The sequence below is a fragment of the Anas platyrhynchos genome, chromosome 1, assembly GCF_047663525.1.
Source record: "Anas platyrhynchos isolate ZD024472 breed Pekin duck chromosome 1, IASCAAS_PekinDuck_T2T, whole genome shotgun sequence".
In the NCBI taxonomy this organism is placed as follows: domain Eukaryota; kingdom Metazoa; phylum Chordata; class Aves; order Anseriformes; family Anatidae; genus Anas; species Anas platyrhynchos.
This window is the reverse complement of record NC_092587.1, coordinates 14,954,300-14,968,397: the sequence shown is the minus strand read 5'-3', so window position 1 is coordinate 14,968,397 and position 14,098 is coordinate 14,954,300. Positions and strand designations below refer to the sequence as shown.

General features: G+C 37.2%; 1 protein-coding gene across 2 annotated transcripts in view; it reads left to right on the top strand.

Moving 5' to 3' along the window:
- COG5 (component of oligomeric golgi complex 5) overlaps positions 1-14,098 on the top strand; it is a 180,859-nt gene that overhangs the window by 147,105 nt on the left and 19,656 nt on the right. For both annotated transcript variants that reach the window (XM_072032652.1, XM_072032653.1), the window contains 3 exons: positions 10,207-10,317; positions 11,685-11,747; positions 12,565-12,668. In XM_072032652.1, the coding sequence (XP_071888753.1) occupies positions 10,207-10,317; positions 11,685-11,747; positions 12,565-12,668 (278 nt within the window). The remainder of the gene's footprint in view (positions 1-10,206; positions 10,318-11,684; positions 11,748-12,564; positions 12,669-14,098) is intronic.

Sequence of the window (14,098 nt, the reverse complement as noted above, 5' to 3'; positions counted from 1 at the left end):
TATGATAGTCAATAGAAAATAGGCTGCAGTTTGTCTTTGTTGATGTAGTTTTGGAAGCTTAATTTTGTCATGCTACGGCTTCACAGATCTTCTGGAATCTCTTCCTGAGATTACAATGAAGCATGCTCTGCTCTGTTTAATTTTTTTACCATTAAAAAAAAATCTCTAATTAATTAATGCTTCTCCTTGGTTTGTAAACCTTGCTGCAAAAAAAGTGAATGAAGAAAGAAAGCGCTAGAAGGCCAGGAGGAATGGAGAAACAGCAATTAATTCAGCTTTAACGTTGAGCTGAGAAAGAGACAGCATCTTTACAAGGAATTTTCATAATGTCATTTGTCGAAGAAAAAGTGTCTGTCATGTTTGATCAGGGGAATGAAGATTTAAATAAGCTGTTTTCAGCGGGTTATTTAGATTGTAAGCAATATGAATGGCTTATTTTGTCCAGAATCTAAAAGGCTAAATGTGTTATAAGGATCTGGAGACTATATTGGAACATCTTGGCGCAATCATTGAAATTGTTGAGAAATGTAGGAATGCAAGAAGATGTGATTTAGAAGTTAAAATACTGCAAAGATAAACTAGCTGGATAAGAAGGATTGGTTCTTAGTCCTCTCTCGGTATTCATGGTGATAGGATTTTTTTTCTGAACCTTTCTATCTATACTTAGTGTTTGACTATGAAAAGGAAGAAAGGGGCTAGACTAAAAAAAATCTCCATTGTCTGCCTGGTAGAAAGTAAAAATATCTGTAACACGTCGCAAGAAAGATGTTGATGTAGGAGGGCTATAATTCTGGCTCCTTCTTGGGGAAACGGAAAAAATTAAGGCCTCATTTATGGAGGAATGTGTCTGTTGGGCTGGCTTTACTGACACATATTCCTGAGGGAAAATGTACCTTATACTAACCCTACTCCCCCCTCCCCCCCAAAAAAATTGTTTTGCTCATTTAATTTATATGAGTCCACTGAATTAAATATGCTATACTATCAAGGAAACTTAGAGTTGATGTGAGCTGCATCTCTGTTAGGTTGTTTACTGACAGAACTGTGTGGTTTGGGGTATATTTCCCCCCCCCACTCATCCTCTTATCTGATATAGCTAAATTTAACTAGCTGAATAATTCAATGAAGTGGGGAAGAGAAGGGAGGAGAGGGAGAGAAAATACGTTTCCTGGGATCAGATTCTTATAGTAAAAGGAAGATACTATTCATACACTACAGTTTTGGCACCACCTTTAAACTCTATCAGATTTATGAGACCTGTGATGGTTTTGAATTGAAAAGTAAGATGAGTTCTCGTTCTAATGGCATAAGGTAAATTTCTGATTGTCATTTTTATTATGTGGTCTTACAAGAATTAGTCCCTGTCTTGTACTAGGTGGTGTTATATTGAATTGTGAGCTTTCATTTGAGAATGAATCACTATTCAGAACATATTCCAACAATGAGATCTGTCTGACAGTTCCAGGGAAATGTATCCTGTCCTCCTGTCTAAATGTCGAATATTGTGAACTTTGGAAGGAGGCATGAAATGTAATGAGCTCACAAGTAGTCAAGAACAGTAGTGAAATGACACTTTGGGAAAGGTTTTCGGTAAATAACAGGTCAGTTGTAATGGTGTAAGTGATGTGAAAGATTAAATTTTCCCCACTTCTTTCTGAAACATGTGTACTAATTGTATTACACTAGTACCTTGAAGACATGGTGTTACTGCCATTGAAAAACTTGGATCTGTGCTATGTAAGTGAGAGAACACAAAAATACGAATTCAGTATTTGGCACATCTAAGGGATTCATTAATAGGTATTTAAATAGAATATGTGGGAGGCTATTATATACTAAAATAATTTAAAAAAAGATTACTATTTCATGGTACAGGAATAAAACCTAAAGATGGCAGTGGGTCTAATTTGAAAATAATTAGAGGTCAGATAAGGACCTCTTTTTTTTTTTTTAATGGAAAGATCACAAGAGTTTTGTAAGAACAGTCATTAGGAAGCTACTTATAATGTCCAGAAAATACAAAAAAAAATCTATCTCACTATTAAGTCACTTAGAAAACAACAACAAGGATTTAAACTTCTAAAAATTGAAATAAAAATCTAGAGGAGAGCATTAAAAAATAACTTCATGAAACATTTTCTTCATTCTCGTGTTGTCTTTTGCTGGTTAGATCGTGACTCACATAACAAATGTGTGATTTTTTTTTTTTAAGAGATACTGGCTAACCTCCAGAAAAAAAAAAAACAAACAACAAAACACAACAACATTCAAGTATAAAAGGCTAGCTTTGAGAATACTATTCACTTCATTTTATCTTGCTGGGAAGGTGGTTAGAAGACTTCTTTAAATCTAGCGTGTAATTTTGCTAACAGGTAGAAGAAGAGCAAGACTGCACAGTCCCTACAATATTTTGTTAGTGTGCTCTAAATTATCTCATACCAAATTCAATTTTATGATTCAGAACTAGATTTAGGTAAATGTATATTGGTATTGTATAGCCTTTGGAATTTCATAATTTTGGAGCAACTTTAGTTGGAGTTTGACAATATAAATAAAGCTCCTTTGTAAATTTCCACAGTATAGAAGTATTAGAATCTCAGTTAATGCATGGATTGGATACAAAAAAAAAATAGATGGTAATTAAATAAGTTTATTTTATTTTATATTTTAAAATATGTAAGTGAACTGTATCATGTTAGACCTGCTCTTTTTGTGTCTCTTGCAGATGGGTGTCTGCTTTTTGCCTCTGGAGGTGCATTTGGTTGGGACCAACAGTTATTGGGATGATGTATAAAATGTGATTAATCACTCAGTCATTATTCTGGCAAGCATAAAAAATTTAGTAAACTGTTACACTCAGAGGTATCAGGATCAACACACATTGTCCCTGAAATCCTTCGAAGACTTGGATTAGTCAGTTTGATAAACTAGAATCTGAAAAAATACAGAGGGCATAATTTTCAGGAGCTGACAAATGATTGCAAGTGCTTTAGGTTTCAGATTCTCTGAGATTCCTTGAACAAACTGGTTTTAGGTGAATGAGTGCCAGCTGCTTTTGGAAAGTGGAGTTGTTTAAAGCATCTCATTCTTCAAAGACCATGAACCATTACTCACTTCTGATTATTTTGCCCAGTGCTTTTTGTCTCTCATGATTCAAAGACATAGAGATAAATCCTGTCTTTTCTGTTACAGAAAGGCCATTTGCCATTTTCCTTCCATTTCTTCCACTTTTGAGAATATTAAAGTAGAAAAAAAAAGAACCCTCAGGGAACAGTTTGATGATCACCGTTGTTCTAGCATGAATAGTGTGAGCATGATGTTGGGTCTTTTTTCTTTGGTCAAGGACTTAGCCGTCCCTCCCATGTTAGTTTCAAATTTTTCTTCCCCAAAGAAGTACTGTGCTTTTATAAGATTTTGAATTCTTTCACGAGAAGAAGTCCTTTTTCTATATTCCTTGCATATAAAATTTCCATATTTCTGAAGAAGGCAAAAAAATAAAAAAGGAAAAGAAATGCTGGAAGCTATAAGAATGTCCTGAGGGTGCAATAGAAATGTTTTTATGTACATTTTAAATTATTGCCTGAACTCACAGCTTATTCCTTCCTTAATGTCCAGAAATATATCTTCTTCTTTGAAAAACTAGAAGTCATTTCAAGAACAAAATATTATTTATGATTTATTCTTAATTTTTAATTTATTATTTTTAAAGCAGGACATTTATTTTAATTTATCCTCATCCATGAAGGACCTCATTGACCCCTGACACATTAATTTAAATCTTACACTTCAGACCTCTATATTATGCCTCCTTTTTTTTTTGCCAATTGTCCTGCAAGTAACTAATATACTAGCCTGCATAGCTAGTGGAGTTCAGATTGTTGCGTGTTTTGCTGTTAGGTGGCGTTGTATTTTTACAAAAAACAGCAAAATAACTCTGGTAAACTTCTGTGTTCCTTAGGTGGAAAGAGATTGTAAAAGGCTCCTTCTGCCATATGGAAAATATTAAACTAAATAGTAAACCATCCCAGTTATTTGTAGCTTATGGGAGAAATCCCAGAGCCAAGCCCTATTGACTCAGAAACTCTGCAAATGGATTCTGTGTTTTATAATAAGTTGTTATGCTCAGGCAGGAGGCCAAGCACCAGATGGATTGATTGTTTTCTGCCAGAGGTATGGCCACATCAGCTGCCTCTATTAGGAATGTATTTATTCTTGAAAATGTCAGCTTGACAATTGGAGTTCAATTTGTGCTATCAAAACACATTAGTCTCGTGATCCTAGAGTTAGATCAAATGCTTTGTTGAGAGGCACTGCTTTAGTCTTATTTTGATTTAAGATCTTCTCGGTGCTCCTAAATTACGATGTTGTTTCCTGCTCTTTAAAGAGTGGGTTTGTGAGGCTGTTTTCGAACAGAGAAATGAAATAAATGGAGTTCTCTAAAACTGTCATGAAAGATGTACACAAGATCTTAGCTTCTAAGTGTGAAACTGAGCTTCTTCACAAAATGTGTAATCTGTGAAAGGAATGGTAGCAAAACAGCTAGCAAATCAGTGTCGCTTCTGAGCTGCCACCTGTTGCAAGAGGGGAAGTTAATCACTCTGAATCAAAGTTAAACAGATTATGGGAAAAGAAGTAGCTATAATCTGAACATTCTTAAAAAGAAAAAAAAAAGACAAGCAGCATTTTTTATAGCCCAGGAGAGAATGAATTAGTTATTTTTTGTCTTAATCTAAATTATGCGTTAATTGCTTCCTGGTGAAAACAGCAATTTAACCCAAAGAAAAATTACCACAACATCTCTCAACATCTCTCAATACATGCTGCCAAATTAAATATATCATTTATGCATGGGAAAGAGTAAAGTCTAGACAACTTGATCTGGTTATTTCCAAAGCATATTTCCAAGGTGGGTCTACAGAAATGGTGCAAATACCATTCTGACCAGACACGAGGCACCTGCAGTCTGGAGGCAGGGTGACCACGTTAGTATGGGAAGGATACAAACTAAAAGAAACTATTTTACATGACTTCTGAATTTGGTCAGAGCCCAGAGGTCATGGCTTACAGTTCTCAGTCAAGTGAGGCCGAAGCAAGTCAGAGGCCTTCAGTTGGCTTGTTCCTCTTGGTGACACATTATTTGTGTATCAGGTTCTATGAGTGTCCTTTTTGGGTCAATAAACTACTTAATAAATTCCATCTAATTGATTTCTTACATTGCTCCATTTCAATAACACGTGCAAATCAAAGCATTATTTGTATTAGAAACAATTTCTTTATTCCTCCTGTAATACTTGGTTTTTCTTCAACACTTTCTTAAGAGTGAAATGGGTTGGACAATGTTTTAAATTTGGATGGTTACATCAGTCTGAATCCCAGCAATTTCATGACATTTATTTCAGGGCATTTGTCTTCATTGGAACTTGTATCAGTATTTTACCAGGTGTGAAAGCCCCTGACAACAAAACTTCCAACTGATGACAGCAGTAGGCACCCACTGAGCTGGCAGATAGGGAAAGAAGGGCTTTGGGGCACGGAAATCTACACAAGCTTCCTGGTCACCTGTCAGGTCACTGGGTTTAGGTAACTGCTCCTCATCTAGAATGGGTCATTTTTGATGTCGCAGTTTGTCTCCAGAGAAAGACTTTTTCCTCAAACAAGTTGCTGTGATTTCACTACCAAAAAATAATAATAACAAATAATCAGATACAATATTAGCATATATACAAATATGGTCAAACATTATTTTCAATGCAGATCTCCGTACAACTTGCATGATACTGCTGTCTTAAGGGTCTGGTGATGAACTGGATTTATAAAACACAGATACCTATGACAGGAAGCAAACTTAGTTCAGATAACTTCTAGTTCTGTATTTCAGTTTCCCACATTTCACTTCCAAGTCCCCTAACATGGGGTTGAACATCTCAGTCTGCTAGCAAGAAGAAAGGAGGGAAGATTTACTTGCTATAACTTAGTTGCCTTTAATGCAGACATTTATAGACATTGAAAACATGTCCAAGTTCCATTGGTACTCAATGGAGAGGAGGAGCCTGGTGTATTTTGTTTGGACTTCTACATTAGGATGAAACAAATCGTGGCCTATAAAGGCCTATTTTATACCATTGGTTTCAAAGGGGTCTATGGATCACTATTGTGGGTGTAGATATATAAAATTACCTGAGAAGACTCTTAATTCATACCTGAAGATAGATGAAAACTTTTAACTGTGTTATTAGCTTAGGATATAAAAGCATAAATTGTCCTTCAGTCTTTTTTTCTGCAAGTATTGTCAGAGTGAAGCTTTTGATTTGTGCATTTTAAAGGATTTTTCGGTAACATATCCTTAAGGCCTGTCACTATGTATTTTTCCAGATGCTAATTCATGAGGGCTTTAAATAATAAAGTGTTGTGGGTCTGTGTTGTTCTGCTGTAGCTTCTAGGACACAAGGTGGTGCTGACTACAGAAACCCCCTCCCTTGTTCAGCCTGGTGATAAGTTTGTGGCTTTCACTGTTGAGGCTGAGTCCTTACACTGCTCAAATGGTTAACACCTTTCTCTTGCAAAACGTCTTGATGACTTTCTTTAAACTCATTTCTCTAAACTATAGCCAAATCTGCCTCATGAATAAACATCCACATTTTTAGTCTTCAGATCTTGTGGAATTGGATGTAAAAAGTCTTCTAGCCTCCTTCTTTCAGCTGCTAGGTTGAGCAAATTTCAACCTCCTACCTCAGCGAGTGTCAGAAAGGCAATTCCTCCAGTGTTTTCATTCTCATTTTAGTCTAGCAGCTGCCCTTGGAGTTTTCTTGAAATGCCCAGTGGAACAGCAGCTCATTTTCACATTCCTGAGGGTACCGCAAGACACAGCCCTGGTGATGCATTATGCAAAGCCCTGGCTGGTGTTTGCTGGTGGGAGACTTCTCTCCCTCACCAGCATCTCATGTCAGCAAAGGGAGCCAGTAGTGATGTGTCACCTGTTTTACAATTGCCGCTTGCTGGGGTAGGGGGTGCCTGTGCTTTAAATAGTTGTAAATGGGAAACAGCTTTTGAGGTGAAAGTGAGAATATTCCACTCAACTGAAGTGAGCATAAGAAAGCAATTGCTATGTTTAAAGATGGATACAGAGAAGTGGGACACTTACAGTCCTTGCTGTTACAGCTCATTTAGGCCTGGCTTCAGCATGGTTTCTTTTCCTGTGTTTTCTCAGCTAGCAGGCTCAGCCCCAGCTAACTCCCAGGGTAATTGATGGTTCCCTGGAGATGGGATCTGGTACTTGGGCTAAGCTTCGTCTGTTAGCAGTTCCCTTCCCAAAACAGATGCTGAACTGGGATGAAGTCACCCCTTCTGTTCTCCCAATTTCTGTTTAGCATAAATTCACCCCTTTGGCCTTCTGCAATTCTGGATAATGAAACTGATTACAGAGGCATCAGATTTTGTCTCTACTCCCCTCTTCTAAAGGGACTGGGTCTTAACAGCTGAGTGGATGTGGCTTATTCATACTTATTTGACTTAACCTATTTACACGGTGCAATCCCCAGCAGACAGATAACAGAGGAGGAGTTACATTACCGGTGTGCTTAAGTGTATAAACTTATGTGCAGCACAGAACTTTGAAAGTATTTGCTATATATAGAAAATGATGACTATGATTCATTGATAAAACCAGGTTTGATGGAAAATAAATTGAGGGATGATTTGTGTCTAAAGTAAATGGGCCATAAGCGTACTTCGTTGGAACTGGGGGAAGACAGTGACATTTTCCAACCTGGATGCAGATCGTTCAATGGAGATTCAAGGTGTCAAGAATTCAGTCTGAATCACTGGGATATTGGAATAATGATAGTCTACCTGAAATCCAAATATATGCCCGTGGTGAAGTATATGTATGTGAACTGTTGGGTAGACCTCAGTGCAAACAAAAACTTCTTTCCTCAAGGCAAGATCACATAAATAATCTGGGTTACAGCAAGAGAAAGGAATGACCACCTGAGACTTTGGCTGTCCATGGCAGGGAACCATTTCCATGGCACACCTTCATGAGAAGCCATCTCGGGGAGCCTGGAGCTGCCCAGTTCCTACTGCTGGTTGCAGGAGTTGGGTGTTGCAAGCCTTGTTGTGGCCAGGGACCTTATATTAAAATGCACGAGGGAGCAACACATCTAGCTGTCAAAGTTCAAACCAATTAATTTGAAGATAATTTCATATTGTAAATCATTTCAGAAGTTTTTTTTTTTTTTTTAAGGCATTTTTAGATTTTGCCTGTGAATCTGTTGTGCTCTATTGCTTACTGCAAGAGTTGCTTGCTCTGCAGAAGGCTTGTGTTTGTACTTGTTACTGTTTTTATTTACCAGTTAAGCTGTTTTTACCAGCTAAAGTGACACAGTCTAATGATTTCATAATGACTAAGAAAAAGAAATCGTGAGACCTTTGTAACAGACTCCGAGGAACTGAAATTTAGGTGACTAGGATGCAGAATTGGCTGCCCTAATGGTGACTCTTATGTGTAATAGCTGTAAAAATACAGCTGAATTGAGTAGTCTATACAGTGCTTAAAAAAGGTGTGAAAAAAGGTTACTGGGGTCTGTGAGGGTGGGCAGCTGGATGGACAGGGTGTTGTGTTTCTCTGCACGACTCTTTAGTTATTAATCTGTGAAGCCCTAAGTGTGAGAAGCAGAATCTTTAAAAGCAGCCAGGTCTGTCAAATTGCAATACTAGGCAGCAAGCAGGATTGTACGTAGCTTACATGGCTGTCCTCAACAAGCAGGCAGGGAGTTGCTGAGATGATTTATTTATCAGCTAGTCTAGATACATCCTGATGTCAAGCAATTAAAGGTATGTTGGAAAGACTTCTGCCTCTGCAAAGGCCTCAGAAAGCTGTTTATTCCGAAATAAGCCCTAAATTTGAAGAAATGGGAATGAACTGATACTGTCACTGTAGTGCTGTGAATAAATTTGTGTTCGTGTGTGCTTGCAAGAACTTGTCTAAAACATTATTAGCAATGCTGGCAAATCCTAGATAACTTTGCTTGCATGATGTCTGTGTTTATGCTGAGTGGAAGCTATGGGAAGTGCAGGAATAGGCTTTCTCTAGTAAACATTTGTTGTTTCACTTACCTTAAAAATCTTCATGTCACGTTTGTTCCTTTTCTTGAACATTTTTTTTTTTTTACTGCATATTTAGTTTAGGAGCTTTCCACAGGAACTACAACTGTTTAAAGACACACTTCATAAAGGTCTCTTGATGACTTGTTCAATGAGTCAAATATATTTTTACTGGGAGACTTTCAGATGTAGGCATCTTCAGGAGTTTCCTGGAGGATAATTTTGTATCCTGAAATACAGATAGCTAGTGAGATAATTATATCACAGCAAAGCTTTCTATTAATAGCTATTCTTGCTGTAGTATTTAGACATACTTCTAGAATTCACATAGCCTTTTGTCAATTCTTCATATTTTTTTAGCTTTCTGTCCACAAGAAAATTTCCATTTGTTTCCCAATTACAATTTATTTTCTTTTAAATTGCAAACATATGCTGCGGTATCCTTAGAGAACTGTTCTGCAGTTAATTGCTATTTATGTGTCATCCTGGAACTTTGATTTCTGTGGTAATGATAAAAAACACACACTGTGTGGAGTTTAAATATGAAGAATTAATTTTCTGGGTTTTGCTGGAAGATTCATGCAGAAAACTCTTTTTAATGGGAGGAGTAGCAGTTTGAGTTCTTGCAGTTCTATTTTCCTGTTTGCTTACAAGCCACAAATATGTACAAAGTTGGAAGCCACCTATTTGAAGAATAAAGAGGTTTTAGGGAGATGCTTGAATGGTTATCAGAAGTAAGGACTGAAAGCTCACCCACCATTTTGAGTTCCAATGCAGCATCCTTCAGTAGAAGACTTTGGCTGATTCTTGGATGATAAAGTTGAAGATGTGCAGGGACTGGGAACCTCCAAGACACCTGGCTCTGAGTGCTGTGGGTTTTGTAAGCTGAGGCAGCTGTCCTTTTTGCTTCTTGTTCCTTTTGTTTCAGTTTGTGTTACATGGAGATGGAAATCACGTGAATCAAGTTAAATGGAAAACATCGGTTCTGAAGGATGAACTAATTTTCTGCCATGATCTAAGTTTAGCTAACGACAATTTAGAGGTGATGCACTGTTTAAGGAGCTGATGTTAATACTGTTTCAATAATTTCTGTAATCACTGCAGCTGTCTACTCAAGGAGATGCCAGCCAGGTGATTGGACCTCTCACAGAGGGACAGAGGAGGAATGTGTCTGTGGTTAATTCACTGTACAAACTACACCAATCAGTTCTGAAGGTGGGCTTGCTTTGATATTTCTCTTCTTTCCATAATATTAACTTCTTTGCTGTATTGTATGCATATTATCCTACTAGCTGATGAGAACTCTGACAGATACTGTCAAATTTTGGATTAAGAACTGCATCTTAATGTACATTTGTACAGCTTTTTGAGACTTGGTTGGCCCTTGTAAGCACTGCTATGTGATAAGGTGTCAATATTAAAAAAGGAGTGAAAGATGTGTTTTATAAACAGTAGTCACATCTCATTGCCATTGTTATAAGAGCCTAAACAGTTGAACTTTGTTTTTCTTTTTTCTTATCACAAAAGCTCTGTCTTAGTCTTGGTAAGCCTGATAGCCCTTGTCAGGACCTGGCCCAGCCTAAGCTTAACTTCCTAAGAAACCCCCACTGCTTTCCCACAATTATGGCCAAATTGAAAAGAGGAGTGAAAGGGTGAAATCAAGAAAGTAGTACCTCACTGTGTGCATTCTTCCTGTGACCAAAGTCTAGCATAGAAATGTTTTGAGGACTCAGTTACAAACAATTCCAGTTTACTGACTCAGTGATATCAATGGCTACACATTCTCTATAAATTAATGCAAACAGATACAGTGATGGTTGTAATTAATTATGTTTAAATCCTGGCCTGATTAGAAACAAGATCATGACAACCTCTGACTGTGGATATGTTTAAAGAGTGTTAAAAAAGGCCAAAAAACCTATAAAATTTGCTTGGATTTTGCAAACAGATGGTAGATCAACTTCTAAGTCTGCTTTCTGTGGTGTATTTAGTAATGAACCTCATGTGCCTTCGTGTTGGAGGGAGATCTGATATGATTCAGCCTGAGTTCAGTACTTATCTGGCTTAAAAATACTATTATATAGCATGTTCATAACTGTAAGGAAATTGATAGAATGTTCCTCTAATATGTTAGTTCTAATGTTGCTGTAGCTGTACATAAGCAGCTATTTAACATCTGGTATCACAAGTCATAGAAATGAGAAAGAACACAACCATTTTTTCAAATATTTGCCATAGAACTGCTTGTACAGTTCTCCATAAATTCTGCACAAAGCAGCAGGAGAATATACCAGTTAAATTTATTCTGATTATATTAACCCTTCAGCTAAATTTCAGTTGAAATCACTTAATTAATTTCTTTTCCAAGGTAGCAGCAGAGTCCACAGGAAATAGGAGAGCAAAGGACTAATAGTGGGGCATTAAGAATTCTGTCTGTATGAAACACATTCGATAGTTATCTGTACATATATATTCCACTCATTACCAAGGATAAATCAGTATGTTTTTAAACGAAAATAAAAGTTGTAGATTCTAATCATTTGTTGAATGTTGACTGTTAACAATTCCTTTAACATTTGTAGGTCATTGCCAACCAGAGCTCATTCCCAGCAGCTGCTGAGCAAACAATTACAGCTGCCTTAAAGGTAATTGAATGTCCAGATGCTGCAGGGAGAGGGTTGAGGTTTGCTTTTTTTTTTTGGTTACTTTTTAGATGGATGCTTTTTTTCCAGGTATTTTGTATGAATGTGTGTTAGCCAAAGCCAGACAAATATTCTGCAATTTTTATTTTGTCTTATCTGCAGCTACATAAGTGTTGCATGTGCCAAGGCACAGCTTGAGTAATGTTTGTATTTAAGAATATTCTCATAATGCTCGGAACCCAGTTGTCATCAGACTGTGAAAATAAATATCTTTCTCTGCAGCACGCACCCAGCAGTAACTGAATCCTTTATCACCACCCCCTGACACACACACACACAAACCACCCTGTGATCTTTATGCTATCTGGTGCTTTTCCGCGGGGCGGTGTGGAGAGCCAGGCTATGCTCTGGGTGCTGTGGGTGACAGCTCTGCACATCCATCCTGCTGTGCACTAATCTGGGAGCGGCTGTGTGCGGAGGAATGAAGGGCAGCTTGCCTGTCTCAGGGGAGTGAATGGCTGAATGAGCTGTGTGCACCAGAACATGTCTGTCTGCAAACCAGGAATGCTAGATTGTTCTGCACATTCTTGAAAGAAAGGCTTCATGTACAAAGAAGTAGTAAACAGCCTTATTTATGTACTTCTCTGGTTAGATTAATTAAAGTTAAATCTTAGGGTTTTGTCCTTCTGCTTAGCAGTTCCTAATACTGAGTGGTAAAAAAGATGCTGTTGGTATCAACTGTTTGTCAAGGTATTTTTGAGGTGCCAGAATGCAAATGCTTGTAGTTTCTGTTCCTTATTTCTGCCTTTTTCTATTTTAGACAGTCCATGATCTAATGGGTAGTGCTGTTCAACCGTTACTGAACTCTGTAGGAGATTCAGTAGAAGCTATTATCATCACTATGCACCAGGAAGATTTTTCTGGGTAAATACCATTATATTTTTTTAAATTTACTATTGCCTTAGTAAGACATCCTGCATATGCAAAATAAATTATTATTGCCATATGCATAATAAATTGTTACTGCCACAATGTCCTTGGAGCAAGAGCCCATGATTATTGAGGGGAAGGTAGGTGATACATTATGGTCAATTAACACAGAAAGCAGAATTATAGCTATTGAAACAAATTAATCAGGCAACACGTGTCTTCCTCCTTTTTTTTTTTTTTTTTTTTTTTTTTGTATCTGTTGAGTAAAATTCCTTTTAAAATGCAAAGAAAACCAAGCAGGGGCCATTTTTTTTCTGCTTTAAAAGCCCTCTTCTGCTTTCAAACTGTTTTTTTTTTCCTTTTTTTCCTTTTTTTTGTGGGCAGTTCTCAGAATTGTTAGTGTTCCTAAATAGAGCATCTGATTCAAAATTACAAAGAAATGTTTCTACCTTACTACTAAATGTGAAATGGTTCAATTATTTTTTTTCAGACTTATTATGCTAAGCCACTTTTCTGTAAAAATGTAGATTACCATTTCCAGTATTCTTTATCTGCAAACATCTCAGGTCCTAGCTATACTGGAGGCTTTCGCCTTGAGTGTTGTTTTGCTTATCCCTGTTGTGATATTTCTTATATCATGAGTTGTCCTGAAGACACAGAAGATTTGGTCGATAGACATCAATCTTCTTTTTTCTGTCTTGGAAATTCACTGAAAAAAAAGGTATATTTTCAGAGTTGGTTTTCATTTTCCTTTTGGCTTCTGTTTTTTCTTAAAACAAAACAATATTTTACCCTCTCCATCTTTCTTTTGCTGCCACTAGCAAGATATCTGTCAGAGTGGATAAACTGATTCCATCCAAAGGCTGAGTTTTGTTAGATAGCCTGCATGCTCAGGTTCCTGAGTTTGGAATAGCTTGGTTGCCTGGCTGTGATTCAAAGAAAGAGGAAGGTGATTTATTTCTGTGTTTTCTAGCTTCTGTGCTGCTTCTGTGGTAATTAGATTGCCTTCATAATCCTTGGCTTGGAGCAATCTATGAAACTAATTCTAGGCAGAGAACAGGTTTGGGATAGGCTAAACTAGTGACCCTCTGACATGTATTTTCTGATCCATTATTAGAATTTTATGTCAACAGCTGGGATGTTTAAATTTAGTGCTGGATTTGAGCTTTATGCTCCAAACTAGCAGAGGCTCTACAAGTTAGGTGGGAGTGGGGTGATTTCCTTTATCTTGCTAGGATGGGAATGGCTGGTAAGGCAGATTTTTTTCACCACGGTTTCAGAAAGAGCTACACACTCTATTCTGAGCCTAAACGATACTCTATAATTCATGCCATGGCTTCATGGGGTAGGGAAAAAAATGAAAAAGAATCCTGTAGATTTTGGTTGTGTTTTAAAGATGAATTTAACTGCTTCCATTTCTTTTT